Source organism: Stegodyphus dumicola, chromosome 2 (assembly GCF_044657685.1).
Source record: "Stegodyphus dumicola isolate Sdum_Otavi_A_Nest chromosome 2, ASM4465768v1".
Classification (NCBI taxonomy): Eukaryota; Metazoa; Arthropoda; class Arachnida; order Araneae; family Eresidae; genus Stegodyphus; species Stegodyphus dumicola.
In genome coordinates, this window is record NC_140769.1 from 124,722,990 (window position 1) to 124,739,708 (window position 16,719).

The 16,719-nt window shown below is 33.2% G+C and overlaps 1 protein-coding gene across 2 annotated transcripts in view; it reads left to right on the forward strand.

The window, feature by feature from the left end:
• LOC118193323 (lachesin-like) overlaps positions 1 to 16,719 on the forward strand; it is a 521,719-nt gene that overhangs the window by 235,827 nt on the left and 269,173 nt on the right. For both annotated transcript variants that reach the window (XM_085811101.1, XM_085811102.1), the window contains one exon: positions 15,216 to 15,322. In XM_085811101.1, the coding sequence (XP_085667227.1) occupies positions 15,216 to 15,322 (107 nt within the window). The remainder of the gene's footprint in view (positions 1 to 15,215; positions 15,323 to 16,719) is intronic.

A 16,719-nucleotide genomic window follows, 5' to 3' on the forward strand; every position in this document is an offset into this window, starting at 1 on the left:
AAATAAAAATACTATTCTAATGCTAGACTAAACTGAACTTAGCCGAAGCTGTACAAAACTATCTAACGTAGTTGTCCTTTAATTAAATTAACCGGCGAATATCAGCAGGCACGTACAATACGGCCGAAAGTAGTGAGCGTTAAGCAACGAAGCAGACTGACGGCAAACACTGGCCACTAAGGACTCATAAGGTCTTCTCCTGAAGTTGGAAAGAAGAATTATCTTTCCAAAGATTTTCAAATCTGAATATTTATTTAGTAGACAACATTGACACTACGATTAATTTTAATTACATGAGATACTACGATTAATTTTAATTTCATTCCTAAATCAAGCTTAAGCAGTTGTTGAACAATCTTGTTGCTGTTAATACAAAAACTAAAGAAAATAATCATTCATAGGTCATCCTCCTAACATGATATTTGGTTTCTTGTTTACATTGATTTCACTATGATAATAATTGTAAGCTATTTAAATGAAGGAGTATGCAAGTAGCTGACAAACGTAGGACTTGGAAATGAATTGTGGAAGTGGAAGGCTTCATTCATACACTGGACATTCTCATCTTAAGATCAGAGGGGGGAAAGGAAACTTTCTTTTTATCCCTATTTATGCCCAAAGGAAAATATTACCATAAACATTATACTATTTAAAATACAGTATTTGAAATCAACATGCACTGCCAACGAAAATTTTAACGTTTTAATTAATTTACAAGACGATTACTTTTATCACAGACGAAGATGCTATATTATTTATAGAAATCTCCTGACATATTAGCAGTTGACTAAGTTCTGTTTTCTGTTCCTTGGTTGACGAAAAACCTGCAGTTTCTGTTCACATGCATTTCCAGTGCATTAAATTCTTGTGCGAAGTAATTGATTTTACCTGACATACGGTCAATTCTCTTTAGTTGCTATGAAGTTTTTTTAAAGATAAGTAACATAATCAAAACTCGCTATTAATCGTGAAAAAAATTTACTTTTAAATAAGTGTTTACTTCCATCCACTTAATTATTATAGAATACATAGTATAATTGAAACGTAGCATACAACGGCAATTGTTTCACTCTATGCCAACTTTATTTTCACAAACGTTACTTCCACATCTTTGCATCCACCCTTAAGTATAATCCTGCAAAATATAAAATGTTAATTTTATTGGTTATTATCATTATATATTTAAAATGCTAATTATTATTCATTGGGGTATTTATAACAATCTCAATGAACTCGATGTTCAACATTGTGAAAAATCGTTCATGGTGTTACTATTGGTTGAATTAGAACCAAAGCATTCAATAACATTAAACCCTTAGCCACTGGAAAGCACCATTTGGAAACATTTATGAGTTATGTTATTTTAGTAAATTCATCCTAAATACATTTATTTATTAGTAATGACTCTGAATATAATACTGAAGTTTTAAACTGGAATACAGATATTTATTGAGATTCAAGCAACAAAGAGAATTATGGACACAATCTTAAATTCCGTACACAGAAAAATGGCTGTAGGCAAAATAATCAGCAGGTTTGAGTCTTGGAAGTCAATAAACAAAATCACACAACAATCATTCCTTTCTCAAAAAACATTTCTGTTTGATGTAAAATCCTTTGCATTACAATTTTGGTATCAAATATTTAAGCACTAATAAAATATGTGACTCATGCCTTTTACCTTATGAATCGGCACAGAACAAATGAATTAGGAGAGCCATTTCAACTGCCAGGTCTGTTTACTACTTTCCGGTACAGCTGCATCAGAACGTAAATTGTCATATCATTTATTTTCGATATAAATAAATGGTGTTGTTGATCACGTTTTGCTACTTTTATGTCTATATCATACATTTATATAAAAGAAGATTTCTAGGAGCAATCATAGACCTAAAATGATTTATAACATACTATGCATGGAATTAAACGATTCTTTTCCGTTATAAGTAATTCAGAACTGTGCACAATTAAATTTTCAACTTTAAATACGGTTATTTCGGTAATATTTAGTTCCATGCATAAAAGTGCAGTTTTATGATTTGCAAAAGTACCTGCAGCAGAAAATTTTTACGAGGATTTTAGACAAAGGTTATTCATCATTTCATTTAAATATAACATAAGGAATATTTAAGCTAGGAAAATAAGGGTACAGCTTTGAAAGTTAAGGAGATATGCCTTTCATACATGTTATGTTTTCAGTGATATTCATCATCATTTACATTACAAATAACAAATATAAGTATATATATATATATTGCTTCAAAAGAATAAAGTTAAATTTAATTTTAAATAATTCTCATTCTCCATTGCTGCAAGGAATGAAATTTGAATTTAACAAACATTCTTTATTCGTAAAAAGCAAATTTAAAGTTAATAATTTTAAATGAAATTTAATGCAAACAAATAAATGATTAATTATTGTTGCGAACTAATCTACAATATCATTTAAATTCTGAGAGCACAGATAAATGAAGGGCAAGTATAAAAATCCATGAATAAATATAAAATTCCAAAATTATTTAATCCTAAAAAATTTATTTATAAAAATGCATAAGTGAATGATGGTTGAGCAGGCAGGAGATAGACTTATCAAGGGGAAGTTGCCTCCAAACCTAAATCTTCAATCATTCAATTTGTGTTTCGTCATCCATGTAGGCAAGAGTATAAATAATTATAAATTAATGTAATCGTTATAAATTCGTATAGTCGTTATAAATCGTATAATCGTTATAAATTTGTTGCGGTGAAGATTCTGTAGGAAAGATTATCTAAATTAATTTGGTTTTCTAAAAATTTGGTTTTTTACTCTTAATTATTAATTTTTAAATTTTAATTCTAGTTTTTTAATTGCTAATTTTTCAAAATTCCACTTGTTTAAATTTATTTTTAGTAATTCACCACATTTGGTATTAGTAAAAATCCTTTCCTTATTTCAATATAATGAATATTGAATCTTGTAGGAAGAATAAAGCTAATTTTTTAGAATAAACAAAATACCTTTATTTAAATTTTAAAACAGAACCAAAAAAAATAAATACTGCAGTTCTAAACTGTCAAAATTTTAAACTCTTAATTACTGCAGTTAAAACTCTTACAACTATTCAAAAATACTAAAAATCTTCAACTCTCTAAAACAAAATATATATAAAAATCTTTCGAATCCTCTTCTTGTTGCCACACCGTAAAATGCAAGTTCTTGTCCTATTATTTATATTTCACGTTCTCTTTAAGTCACGATCTTCACAAGTCATGATCTTTACAAGTCACGATCTTTACAAGTCTCCCCACAAGAAGCACATTCGTCACCGTAGAGACAATGTTGCTCAGAGTTCATTGAGAGAGAAAGAGTTAACAGCTAACCTTGACAAAGCATCAGCATTCCCATGTGAACTTCCTTTGCGGTATGTCACAGTCATGTTATACCGTTGTAACGCTAAGGCCCAACGAGACAGTTTAGCACCATGAGGGGCGCTTTGGGTCAAGTAGGTGAGGGGATTGTGATCAGACACAATCTGCACTTTGGCACCGAAAATCCATGTGTCAAATTTTTTCAAGGCTTCGATGACACAAAATGCTTCTCGTTCGATGGTTGACCATCGTTGTTGACAGGGCGTTAATTTCTTGCTGAAAAATGCTATGGGCATTTCTTTGCCATGTTCGTCGTTTTGAGCTAAACACGCTCCAATTGCGAAAGCAGATGCATCCGTATAGAGTTGAAAGGGCTTGCTGATGTCCGGAGTATGCAGAGATGGCATTTTAATCAACTCTTCTTTAAGTTTGTTAAAAGCTGCTTCTTTTTCAGAGTCCCATGGAATATTATTTGGAACACTCTTCTTTGTAAGGTTTGTTAGAGGTAAAACAATCTCAGAAAAATTTGGGATATAATCCCTATAGTAGCTTGCTAGCCCTAAAAGACTCCTGACTTCTTTTTTAGTGGTAGGCTTAGACAGATTTCTGATGACTTCTACTTTCTCAGGATCTGGAGAGTGAGTGCCAGAACCTATTACATGTCCTAGAAACTTCACGTGGCTCTTTCCGAAATCACACTTTTCTAGATTTGCGGTTAGACCTGCGCTTCTCAGTGTCTGAAACACTTGGTCGATGTGATAGAGGTGGCCATCCCATGTTTCAGAAAATATTGCCACATCATCAATATATGAACGGCAGTAGTTCTTATGGTTTGCAAGCACCTTATCCATCGATTTTTGGAAGGTACTTCCAGCATTTTTCAAACCGAAAGGGAGAACTTTCCATTGGTAATGGCCGGAATGAGTGATAAATGCTGTGTAGGGTTTAGCTTCTTCTTTCATAGGAATTTGCCAATATCCCTTGGTTAAATCGAGAACTGTTATGAATTTGGCTTTCCCTATTTCGAATAGTAAATCTTTAGCAATCTTCATCGGATAGGCGTCCGGAATTGTGAAGCTATTTAAAAGCCTGAAGTCTATGCACAGTCTAACGCCGCCATTCTTTTTTGCAACACATACTATAGGATGTGCCCAGTTACTGTCACTGGGTTCTATAAGATCCCATTCTAACAGTTCTTTAACTTGACGATCGACTTCCTCTTGAAGTGAAACAGGAACACGGTAGGGCCTCAATCTTTTCGGATTACATCCTTCTGTAACCTTGATGTCATGACCATCAACATTGGCTTGACCAGGTTTGCTACTGAAAACATCTACATAAGATTTTAGTACTTTAAATAGTCCTTCCCGTTGGTAATATTTTAAGTCACCTTTCGAATTTTGTAAATGGGTCCAGATATCATCAGCAGATTTATTCATAAGATCTGCTGGTGCATAGTGGATATCTCCAAACTCTTCATCTTGGTCAAAAATGATACCAACGTGATCTACACGAGCAATATATGGCCTTAACTTATTTATATGGAGTTCCCTAATACTTCCGTTTTCCATTTCGATTTTGGCAGAGTGTGGCCTGGTAAGTTTGATCACGGTAGCTGGTCCTTGCCACGTGTTGAGCAATTTATGTGATGATGATGGCATTAACACGAGGACTTTGTCCCCAACATTGAAAGTCTTTTCTTGAGAACGTAAATTGTATCTTGAAGTGTACTCTTCTTGAGATATTTTGGAATTTGCTGATGCAATGTCATGAGCTTTTCTTAATTTTTCTAAAAGGTCTTGTAGATAATTTTCAATTGAACGGGAAGCTGTAACTGGAATGCTACGTTCACCTGTCCATATTTCTTTCAGCAAAGATAATGGTCCTGGTGGTATTCTTCCATATACCATCTGGAAGGGAGACAAACCAGTGGTGCTATGTGGCACTTCTCTGTAGGCAAACAGGAGATAGGGAAGATTCAAATCCCAGTTTCTGCCATGTTCTTGGATATTTTTGTTCATCATCTCTTTTAAGGTTCTATTCCAACGCTCGACAGCACCCATACTCTCGGGGTGTCCTGGAGTGGAGAATCGTGGAGACACACCAAGTAAGTTCTCAAAGGCTCGGGTGAGTTTGGCTGTGAAATTAGTTCCCTGGTCGGAACAAATCACTTTTGGAAATCCAGTTTGAGTAAAAAACCTCATCAAAACGTTGCATGTTGTTTTCGCACTTATGTCTTTGACGGGGGTGGCTTCTGCCCATCTGGTGCATAGGTCAACTGCACATATCACAAACCGATGACCTCTCCTGGATGGAGGTTCTAATGGCCCGATACAATCCACGCTCCATACTTCAAAGGGTGTTTCCGGCCTAACAATAGGTTGAATTGGGATTCGATCTTTGTACGTAACTGTTCTCCTCAATTGGCATTCTTTACAACTTTCACAGAATTTTTTAACATCTTGCTTAATAGTAGGCCAAAAGAATGAGTACTTGATTCGTTGAATTGTCTTTTTCTCACCGAGGTGGCCGGCAAGAGGGATTTCATGTGCCATTCTTAGGACTTCCCTTCTTTTTTCTAAAGGTAATACAACTTGCTTAATGTTTTCACCACAGATATATTCGGAATGAAGTAATATGCCATCATCGAAAGTATATGAATTTTGATTTTTATTTGCCCATTCAAAGCATTTTTTCAGAGTTTCGTCTTGTTCTTGACGTGTCTTGAATTCTAGTCTTACCTTGTTCGTTGTTTTCAGAGACTCTATGTTTTCTTGGGAAATCTGATTAACAACAGCCAAATTTGTAGTAATGTCTTCAACTGGTGAGGGTTTATCATCTGTCTCTTTGTACTCTAAGGGGGATGCATCCCAATGACGATCACAGTTCCACAGTTCGATATTTCCACAGAATGTTTCATAAGCTGAAGAACTCAATAGCAAGTCGGTAACTAGCTTTTTTGAAACAGCACACGTAATGGACACTCTACCGTGAAAATCATCGTCAATTTTCATCTGGAAAATCTTTAGTGGAGTAATTTCGTTTTCACCAAAAGCAGAAGATATCTCTATTTTACTTTCTCCTTCGCAAGGTATGTTGTCAACCAAATTCTCACGGACTACTGAAATTTGTGCTCCCGTGTCTACGATTCCATTTAGAATAATATCTCCACATTTAACTTTGACCAGTTTTAATTCATCTATGTTTCTAGATACGTCTACTGATTTTGAGACAGGAATAGAGATCTTGGCAGTTAGCACTTCTGGTTTTTCTTTTTCTGCTAGGGGTGCTTGTGTTTGTATTAAGTTGTTTTGTGCTGTTGCAGAAGCACTTCTTGGTATCCGATTTTTGGTACATAACTTAGATGTATGACCTTCTTTTCCACAATTATAGCAAGTTAATTTGAAATTAGTCTTTTGTGGTTCGTCACTCTTACGGGATGGGTACACTCTTGGCGTGTTTTCAGCGTACAGCGATTTATTTCTGAAAGCTCTTTCTGGAAGTGGAGAACGAGGTTGCCATTTTTTATTAGTTCTGTCTGCTGATGGATTACCACCATTCTGTTTTGAGATATTACGAACACTGTCATATTCGTCAAGTTTATCAGCTAATTTGGTTGGAGAAACGAATTTCGCCCAGTCGTCCAGAAGATGGTCTCTTACTTCATAGGGTACTCTTTTCTTAATTTGGTCAGTAATAATCAAGTCTTTTAACGCGGCAAAATTTGTGATTTCAAGACCATTGATCCATTCTTCAAAATAACTTGTAATTTCGTAGCAAAAATCTCTCCATGATTTTTCAGCGCTCTTTTGGTGCATCACAAATTTTTTTCTAAAGCTTTCAGGATTTAATTTAAATCTCTTCAATAAAATGGCCTTAATGTACTCATAATCTTCAAAATTTTCTTCAGATTCCCTACCAATTAATTGAATGATTTCAGATGGCATTAAAGTCAATAAACATGAAACCCAATCTTTAGGATTAATCTTTGTCCTTTTAGCTTGTCTTTCAAATAAGGATAAATAAATCACAATATCATCGTGTCTTAAATTGAATTTGGGAATAAGCTTAATTAAATCAAAATTATGATGTCCATTTTCATTTGTTGGTGGAGTTTGTGTTAGTCGAACACGAGATTCAATTTCGAGTTTCCTCAATTCAAACTCCATTTGCTCTCTTTTCTGCTGTGCTTCTAATTCTTCTTTCCTTCGCCTTTCCTCAAGCTCTTCTTTCTCCTTTCTTCGCTGTTCCTCAATCTCTTCTTTTTCCTTTCTTCGCTGTTCCTCAATCTCTTCTTTCTCCTTTCTTCGCTGTTCCTCTTCTTTTCTTTTCCTCTCTTCAATAATCGTTAAAAACACTTCTTTAGCAAATGCTTCATCATATGTATCACTTTGAATTATTTCATTTTTTATCGCCACGATTTTCATACTTGGATCTACTTGAATTTCTAATTCAGCAGCTAAAGCCAGCAAATCCTCTTTTTTCCCACGTCCCATAAAAGCCATGTCTCGATTTTATTCAGCCAATAGACTCTTAGTTTTATGAAAAGCTATTTTTTTTCTTTTCTTTTTCTATTTAAATATAATTCACAATGAATTTAATTTTATTCGACACGAAAATCAATCAGTAGAATCAATACTTAATGTGTTGTTCACCTACTCTGGCGAGTCAAACGAAATTACATTTGAACACTGGCGTATTCATTACTTTGAAAATTACATTTGAACACTGGCGTATTCATTACTTTGAAAATTACATTTGAACACTGGCGTATTCATTACTTTGTAAATTACATTTGAACACTGGCGTATTCATTACTTTGAAAAGTAAATAAACTAAGATTCCATGACGGAAACAATAATTAACTTTCCATAATCTTAATTAACTATTTTACGTTTCCAAGGTAAATTGAGCTCTCACCTGAGTTATTTTGGTTCGTAATTATATGCGGGGAAACTCCGATCCTACCGGCTGCGCCAGTAAAAATCCTTTCCTTATTTCAATATAATGAATATTGAATCTTGTAGGAAGAATAAAGCTAATTTTTTAGAATAAACAAAATACCTTTATTTAAATTTTAAAACAGAACCAAAAAAAATAAATACTGCAGTTCTAAACTGTCAAAATTTTAAACTCTTAATTACTGCAGTTAAAACTCTTACAACTATTCAAAAATACTAAAAATCTTCAACTCTCTAAAACAAAATATATATAAAAATCTTTCGAATCCTCTTCTTGTTGCCACACCGTAAAATGCAAGTTCTTGTCCTATTATTTATATTTCACGTTCTCTTTAAGTCACGATCTTCACAAGTCATGATCTTTACAAGTCACGATCTTTACAGTATTACTTTTGGTTTTGACTTTTACCCTTGAGAATACGAATTAAGTGATTGAAGAGTTAGGTCAGAATTTAAAAATATTGTAGATTAGTTCACAACAATAATTAATAATTTATTTGTTTGCATTAAATTTTATTTAAATTTATTAACTTTAAATTTGCTTTTTACGAATAGATAATGTTTGTTAAATATATATATGTATATGTATAAAAATCTTGAGCTTTCAGATTTTATGTCACCCCGAAGGTGCGTTTCTTAGCGTTTTGTGTGTTTTCATTTATTAAATATCATGTTTTACGAAATTAAACCACATAAAATAATTAATTTCAACTGCAGTGTAACAAAATATTTAAAAACAACATATCTTTAGAATTTCCGATACAAAATCTTGCGAGCTGAGGTTTTTTTTTTTTTTTTTTTTTTTTTTTTTTTTTTTTAAAGCAGTGATGCCATTGCTCGCTTTGAAAGCATTGCGCTTATTAATGAAATATTCGTTAAGATTCTGTAGAATATGAAACAGGTAATAAAACAAATTCAAAATTCATGCAACCAGGTGCCGATGTTCGGGTGGATGTTTACGTTTTTCAAAATTTTATAGCTCTATGTACGTCGTTATTTAGCAATGCGAGAAACATACACACATTCATGCAAATTCTTCATTATTTAATTTCTTTAAATATAATACAGGGGGGATAATATTTGGTGGCAACAATCTGAAAAGGGAAACGGACATTTATAGTAGTTCAACAACGCTAAGTGCCGTTTCGAAACTAATAGACACTGTGGGCTGCCGCCTTTTTAAGCTAACAAATCCTTAACTTGCCTTTTATAGGGATTTGCTTTAATGAGTGAACAATGTTCAATCCATCATTGGTGAATTTATTCCAAAGAAAAATAAGGTAGTTTATAAATAATCCTTATTTTCTTGCGTTAAGTGATATATAAAACATTAGGTCATTTATATGGAGTAACGATGCTATTAAATAGGAAACAGCTGTGTGAAATATCGTAGCAAACACCGAATGTGGTAAGATAGAGGGGCATACTACAAACTTGCTGAACTGTTTCCCATGAGAGAAAACGTATTGCAATTATATATTGTTTATTATACTATTGCGTCACTTGGAAATTTCTTTTATTTAGCATATGATTTATTGCAGTGATTAAGTTTAATTTACAAAATCGATGATATAATTAATCAGACGTTATAATATTTGTTAATGCCACATCGTTAAAAAGATTTGATAGGTATTTAAAAATTTATGCATTTTTCTGATATTATGACAATTTCTGCTGGATCATAATGCTTGCTGTATGGAAGATAGAAAATTTCGTATAGTTAGTTACCTTTTTGAACCTTTTAAGCATAGTGTAAGTTGCAAAATGTTTACATATGCAAAATATAATATTTAAAAGCAAAGGGGAAAATAATTGTAAATATGTACCGTTACTGTAAATCTCCGTTTTCCTGAACATATTCGTAATCTTTGTAGGGTTCTTCACTTTTATCTTGTTAAACTAAGTGTTCAGGAACCTAATGAACTACTAAACGAATAATCGCCTAACTCCAAGAACAGAAACGTAAACTCAAGAAGGGTTAATTATCCTTTATTTGCTTAAAATAAATATTTACAGTTGGCCCCTTTCTCAGGGCATACAAAAAAGCCTTCACTTTGGTTTGAACTCAAAGTGTAAGAAATAAGAACTAACTAATGACTAACTAAAGGGATTTAGCCGATGCTAACAGAATTCTAAACTAGTTGGGCCGTAATATTAAATTATCCAGCGAAGCTATCAAAAGGCAAGTAATACGACCGAGCGTAGTAACCGTTACAAAGACTTATCCGAAAGATAAACGCTCGATATTCAGGAACCGTATCTCTCTCTCCTGAAGTCAATGGAACTTAAATGCTTTCTACTTTTCATTTGCATTTAACGCTATTCTAAAACCTCATTCTAGTAAGGAATTAAAATCTGAAGAAGAGATAGGAAAGGTGAACTAAATTAAAATAACTGTTATAAAATCAAATATACCTTCTCTAACATAGTACATTTTATTATTCAAGAGAAATAAAGTAAACCAGTTATCATTCTAATCAGTACTTAACTTTTAGATGTAACGGATAACAGCGACGTAAATAATAATAGGTATATATTATTATGAATTAAAATTCAAATAGCGTTTACGCAAGCTTACGAGTATTTGGAAATTATATTTTACTTTAACTGACCTCGAAAATTCGGTATTTGCACTTATGGCCAGCTAAAGCTGAAAACAAATTATAGTTACTTTACAAAATAATGTAATATTATTTTCCAAGATAAATTAATGATGATTTTCTTTCTATTAAATTCTTTAAAAGTGTTGTGGCGGAGTAGTGGTCAGCGGTGGCTGACTGCTTGTCCCAATCCAACGCGAGAGTTCAACTCCTGAAGTCAGTTCTAGTTCTTTCTTCATTATCTTTTCATTTTTTCGCAAGTGCAATATCGTTATGCCTCTCGTCACGCACACTGGGTAACCGTCGTGGCGGTATGACGACTTGAAAGCTGATGCATTCGACCAATTATGATACTACAGAACAAATATCCCGTTACAGAATTAAAAAATAAATTAATTAAAAGAAATCTGAAATGATTCTGACTGACTGTAAGTCATACCAGAGGGTTCTTTATGCTCTAGCGAGAGCACTGAAGTTGTCAATATGCTCCTAGACTCGCTTCTGTTAATGAAATCGTTTTTGTCTTTTTAAGTTAATTAATATAGGACTCTTTCTTCGCACTTGCCGTGTATAAAGTTCAAGAATAAATATTTATAAACAACATATCTTTAGAATTCTCGATAGATTATTAGGGGTAGCGTACAATGTTGTGTATTAGCTTTATTACTCATAAAAATTAGCCAGTCGCGCAGTCACCCGCGGAAAAGAAGTGTCACAAAAGCGAAAAACATTATAATGATTTTAATGAGTCCAGCTAGAGTCATTTCATTATAATATTGAATATTCGTGATGAGACATCTCATGACTTTAACTAAACGCATTTTTATTTAAATCAGTTACTTTAAAAAACTGAAAAATATTCTTACAAACCGTGTTAATTGCTTTTAAATCGCTTAGTAACCCTTCAGATTAAATCGGAAAGTTAAATATTTTAGGCTTAACTGAATGACAACACGCTGGACATAGAACCTATAAGCCTTTTATTTCCGGCAGACGCAAAAAATTCCTTTCAAACAGCCGAGTTTGTTAACTTAAAATTTAAAGAGAAATATTTTATATTTTTTCAAATGGCAATAATTTGCTGGGCTGGAGATAAAAATATTTTATTTCGAGGGATGCAACCAGTTCCCGCTTTCAAATCGCTGAGTTTGGTAATCGAAAGTTCCTCAAATTCGAATCACGCCTTAATTAAATAAATAATCCTTTTATTAAATCAAAACACCCCTTGCTTGACAAAGTCAGCCAACTATTTGTGGCGAGATAACTTAAAAGTAATAGATAAATTCAAGTAAAAAGTAAATCTAGTAATAAAAGACTGCATAGGTTATTTAAAGTGAAGGTTGGCTGTAATGATTTGAATAATGGTAGAGAAACAGAAGGGAGAAGTGTCAAAAAAGATCTAAATCATAATAAATAGTTATATTAACATAATGAGCCGTTAGAAAGTTAATCGAAATTTATTTAAACATATTAGAAATTTGTAAATAAGAAAACAAAACATTGCTGTTGCTGTTGCTCATCATTTATATAAATCCAAATAAGATCAGGTCTACGAAGCTGAGGAGTAAGAAAGCAATGGCTTGTCATTGACGAAAAGCGTTGGACACATTCTCGACGATTTTTACCAAGCTTCATGCTAATTTTGATCGCCAACACTCCAGAAAATGATTAAAACGGCATTTAACAACCTCTTTCCTAGTACTAGTGTCTCAAAGAAACTTTGGGCCCGAGGAATTTGTTGAGACCTAACGACCTCAAGTAGCCGTTACATTTATAAACCTCTATGCCTTTATGAGAATTTGAATCTGAGCCTAATGGTAATTTGCTGCATCACATCATTCAACGTACCAAATAACTCACTATATGTATGTATATGTTACCGTGAAAGACAGAAACTGGAGAATGTCGACTTTCATGGAGAAGGTCAACATTCACCAAATACGTCGGTGAAAGATCGGATATTGCATTACATTCATGTACATTCGGACCCTCATCGGTGTATGTCGACTATCACAGATACGCTCTGGTGTAGGTCGAAAAGAAAGGAATATATGTGCACGCTGTCACTGTAAAAGGAAGTGCTGCCTCTTGTGGAATTCAAAGCGTCATAATAGTTTAAGTTGTTGCAATAAATAAGATTTGAATGACATAATTTAGTAAGCTTTTAACTTCTATTATTTTCATTTCTCATTTTGAACGTACTGTGTGTTTTAAGTTATTATGTTCTTAAGTTCTTATTTTAAGTTTGAAGTGCGTTTTTTCGCGAATGAATTACGGAGAAGAAAATATAATATTCTTATATGTTCAACATTCACCATTAGTACATGGTGAATGTCGACATTTACCAGTGTGAGTCAGAAATAAGAGTATTTGGAAAATATTTCGGACATACACCAATCGACTATGTGAATGTTGACGTTCACGGGTGAAAGCCGACATTCTCCAGATTTCAGTGTTTCGCCGTAACATATACGTCTTACTATATGTGTTAAGTTTAAATTAGGAACTGCCAGTTTAAAATTTCTCGTGAGATAGTTTATAAATACCCTTATATGAGTTAAAATGATGATAGAAAAAATGTCCGACCACTGTGTTTCTTTTTATGCTTTAGTACATACAGGGTGTCCATGATTTATTGAGCGTATAAAGTTAAGCTTTAGATACTACAAAATAAGATATAGGGGAAAACGTCTAGTAGAATTTTATTAGGCACTTCAAAGAATTTTATATTAATACAATTCAACATGCGCATCATTCATTGCTTGGAGAATATCAAGTCTGTTCTCGATTTTCCTTTCAAACGTTATTAAGCATTTGTGGACTCACAGTATTTGTTTCTGTGGTGACTCGAGTTTTTAGTTTTTCGACGCTGAAAAATTTCTGCAAAGTAAACTTGGTTCTTCAGGTATCTCCAGAAAAAGGAGTCAAGAAGTGGGACGTCTGGTGAGTGAGATGAAATTCGTCCCCTTCTGCCTATCCACTACGAATGCTTCATCAAGTAAATAGCCCGAATTTACAGTCTGCTGACAGGGTACGATTTTCTGAAGACATTTATTAAGAACATAATTTTTATCAGTAAGGATTATCTTCATTACTCATACGGTCACTAGTGTCTACAGAAAATACCTTACGAACGACCTGACCCTTAGATTTGATATTTTGACAAATTTGCAGTTTATAGGCAGCAGATTTCAGCCGTTCCTTTGAATAGTCAACCTGGAATTTCCTATTTGCTGGCTTGCTTCTTGCACGGAGAATGAATTTACTGGGACTGCGCATAAGCGCATCTCCTATGGCGGAAATCTTTTCATCCCTAACGCTTAGCCTAGCTGCTCCTTCTTTACGCAAAATATGCCCGGTCTATCGAAGCTGGAGAAAACGAAATTTCTTGAACAAAAGAGTATATCAATATAAAAATAAAGAAATATTTTATATATTTCCGCTTTCTTCGGAAAATTGAGTTTTAATTTAACATTTTTATGTGATGATTAAATTACGAAAACCCTATATTTAGTCTTAAATTGCAAATCATTAGATTAGATCATTAGATAAAAATGAATTAATGTCTTCTTACTCATTACATTTCAATATTTATACATTAGTTAACCACTTCTCTACGCAACTCAAATATTTGCTTCTTATTTTTCCTCCCAAAAACAAACTTATTGCATTTGAAACTGGACATAGAAATATGATTTCCCTCTTTCCGTCACGTGCCAAAGCTCTATTTAGAAAACCGCCTAGTCTCTTTAAAAAAAAGAAAAAATATATTTTATGTTCTCTAGTTTTTTTATTTGAGCATTAACAAAGACGATCCCCCAAAAAGCACGCTTTGAAATGAGAAATAGTTTCATTGCATTACTAGTTGTAAGGGAATGGAAGTGTATTCTTATATCCCGTCTTTGTAAGTCGTTTTAACTTTATGCGACCCTGATATAACCCTCATATGAGCTTTGGAAGGATGTGACTAATTAAGTCATTACTCACCTCTTTTCATTTTCGCCGCTGCATTCAGGGTGGTTGGAAAACACAAAGTGGCAAGTATCTGTCAGGGTAAGGATCCATGGCCACATTTTATCCTGAAGAGTATGGGTTTCTAATGCCTGACAATAATTTTCAAATCGGCGAGTCTCTTTTGGGGGAAACGGTGAAGTGGTTAATATAATCGATCATAGTTAATGAGATAAAATAAGATAATCGTAATCTCTTATTTGGAGTTATTCGGTAATTACTTTTATTTAAACACCACAAAATGACAACTGTCAAAGCATAAGTCAGAAATGTTTAATTTTACTTGTGTTTTCAGGGTCTGAACCAGGACCAGCTTTTGCAGCAGAAATTGGAAACGTCACAGCTGCTGTTGGAAGAGACGCTAAACTTGAGTGCATTGTTGACAGACTTGGATCTTTCAGAGTAAGTGAAATTTTTAACATTTATATATCTCTACCCTTCAAACATTATTTGTATTAAATGAAGAGCTACAGAATCACTGACTTTATATGGATCATATTACAGAAAATAAACTCATAAAAACATTTATGTAATTTAATATGTAGTACCTTATCCAAGCTTTTATATACAGCAATAGTAAAAATAATATTTTCATAAAGTTCTTAAATTTTTATTTTAGCATTTCACTTCACACTCTAATCTTATTTTCCCCAAAATGTTGGAGAGATTACTTTCAACGAGGTACAGAACTCTCCCTAATAATATGCTTTCTCTGTAAAAAGGTCTTTAGGAGTCGATAGTGTATAAAAGAACACATCAGTGATGTATGATAACTAAACACTACTGCTTTATAATTCCAGTTTTTCTTGCAGACTTTGTTTACATATTAGGGGCTTAGTTTGAGAGATGCTAAAATATTTTCTTCCGTTGCTAGGAAATAATCCCTGTAGTCAGTCAGCGTTCCATTTAGCGGTATAACAACTGCAGCAACTAATATTATAACTTTTGTTTTTGAAACTTTGTCCTCAGGCAGGAATTCAAGGTGAAAAAAGGAATTGTAGGCTCAAGTCCACATATTTTTAAAGATTTTTCAGGAATTTTATGTGGATGTTACATTTTGAAGAAATACTAACTTAGTTACAGGCATTACGGTAATGAGCCGAAGTAAGAACGGATCTGAAAAAGCAACACCTATGACATTTCCATAATTTTTTGCTTATTCAAGATAACATTTTACTTAAATATTACGAGATTTTTGTGTGTTCTTCAATATTCTGCTCTTTTGTTAGTTCTTCAACTTCTAGTCTTAGTTTACTATATAAAGAGCTATTGTAACTAATATTACTCTTTCTTGTAATTTCTACTGTACGTAAAAAAATATTATCATGTCCACCTCTACTTTTGTGTAAATCTACTTTTATGCCTCTCATATCTCTACCTTTCTCTATTTTCACCTTTACCCATGCTATTAATATTAAATTATACGTATTTTCATTTCATTGTACGAAGTAAAGGAAGCATTTTAATCTCGAAAAACTCCGGTTATCATATTTCAACCAAAATAACCATTTCGACGGCTGTTGAATGCAATTTAACGATGTTTAGGCGTGGCATCTATACGTGAGGATGGAATAAAGGACTCTTTCTCGCCAAACGAATTATAAAACTGATATAAAATGGATTCAGAAGAGTTTATTTCGTGGCTTCTGTATTTATCTATATATCTCGTATAAGTCAAAAACGAGTAGCCTCAAAACATTGATATTTCATATATAGGACTACATGTTTTGAGGCTACTCGTTTGTTATAATATATAGTTGTGCATAATGTAGTGTGTATAATATGTTTTTCTTTGCAAT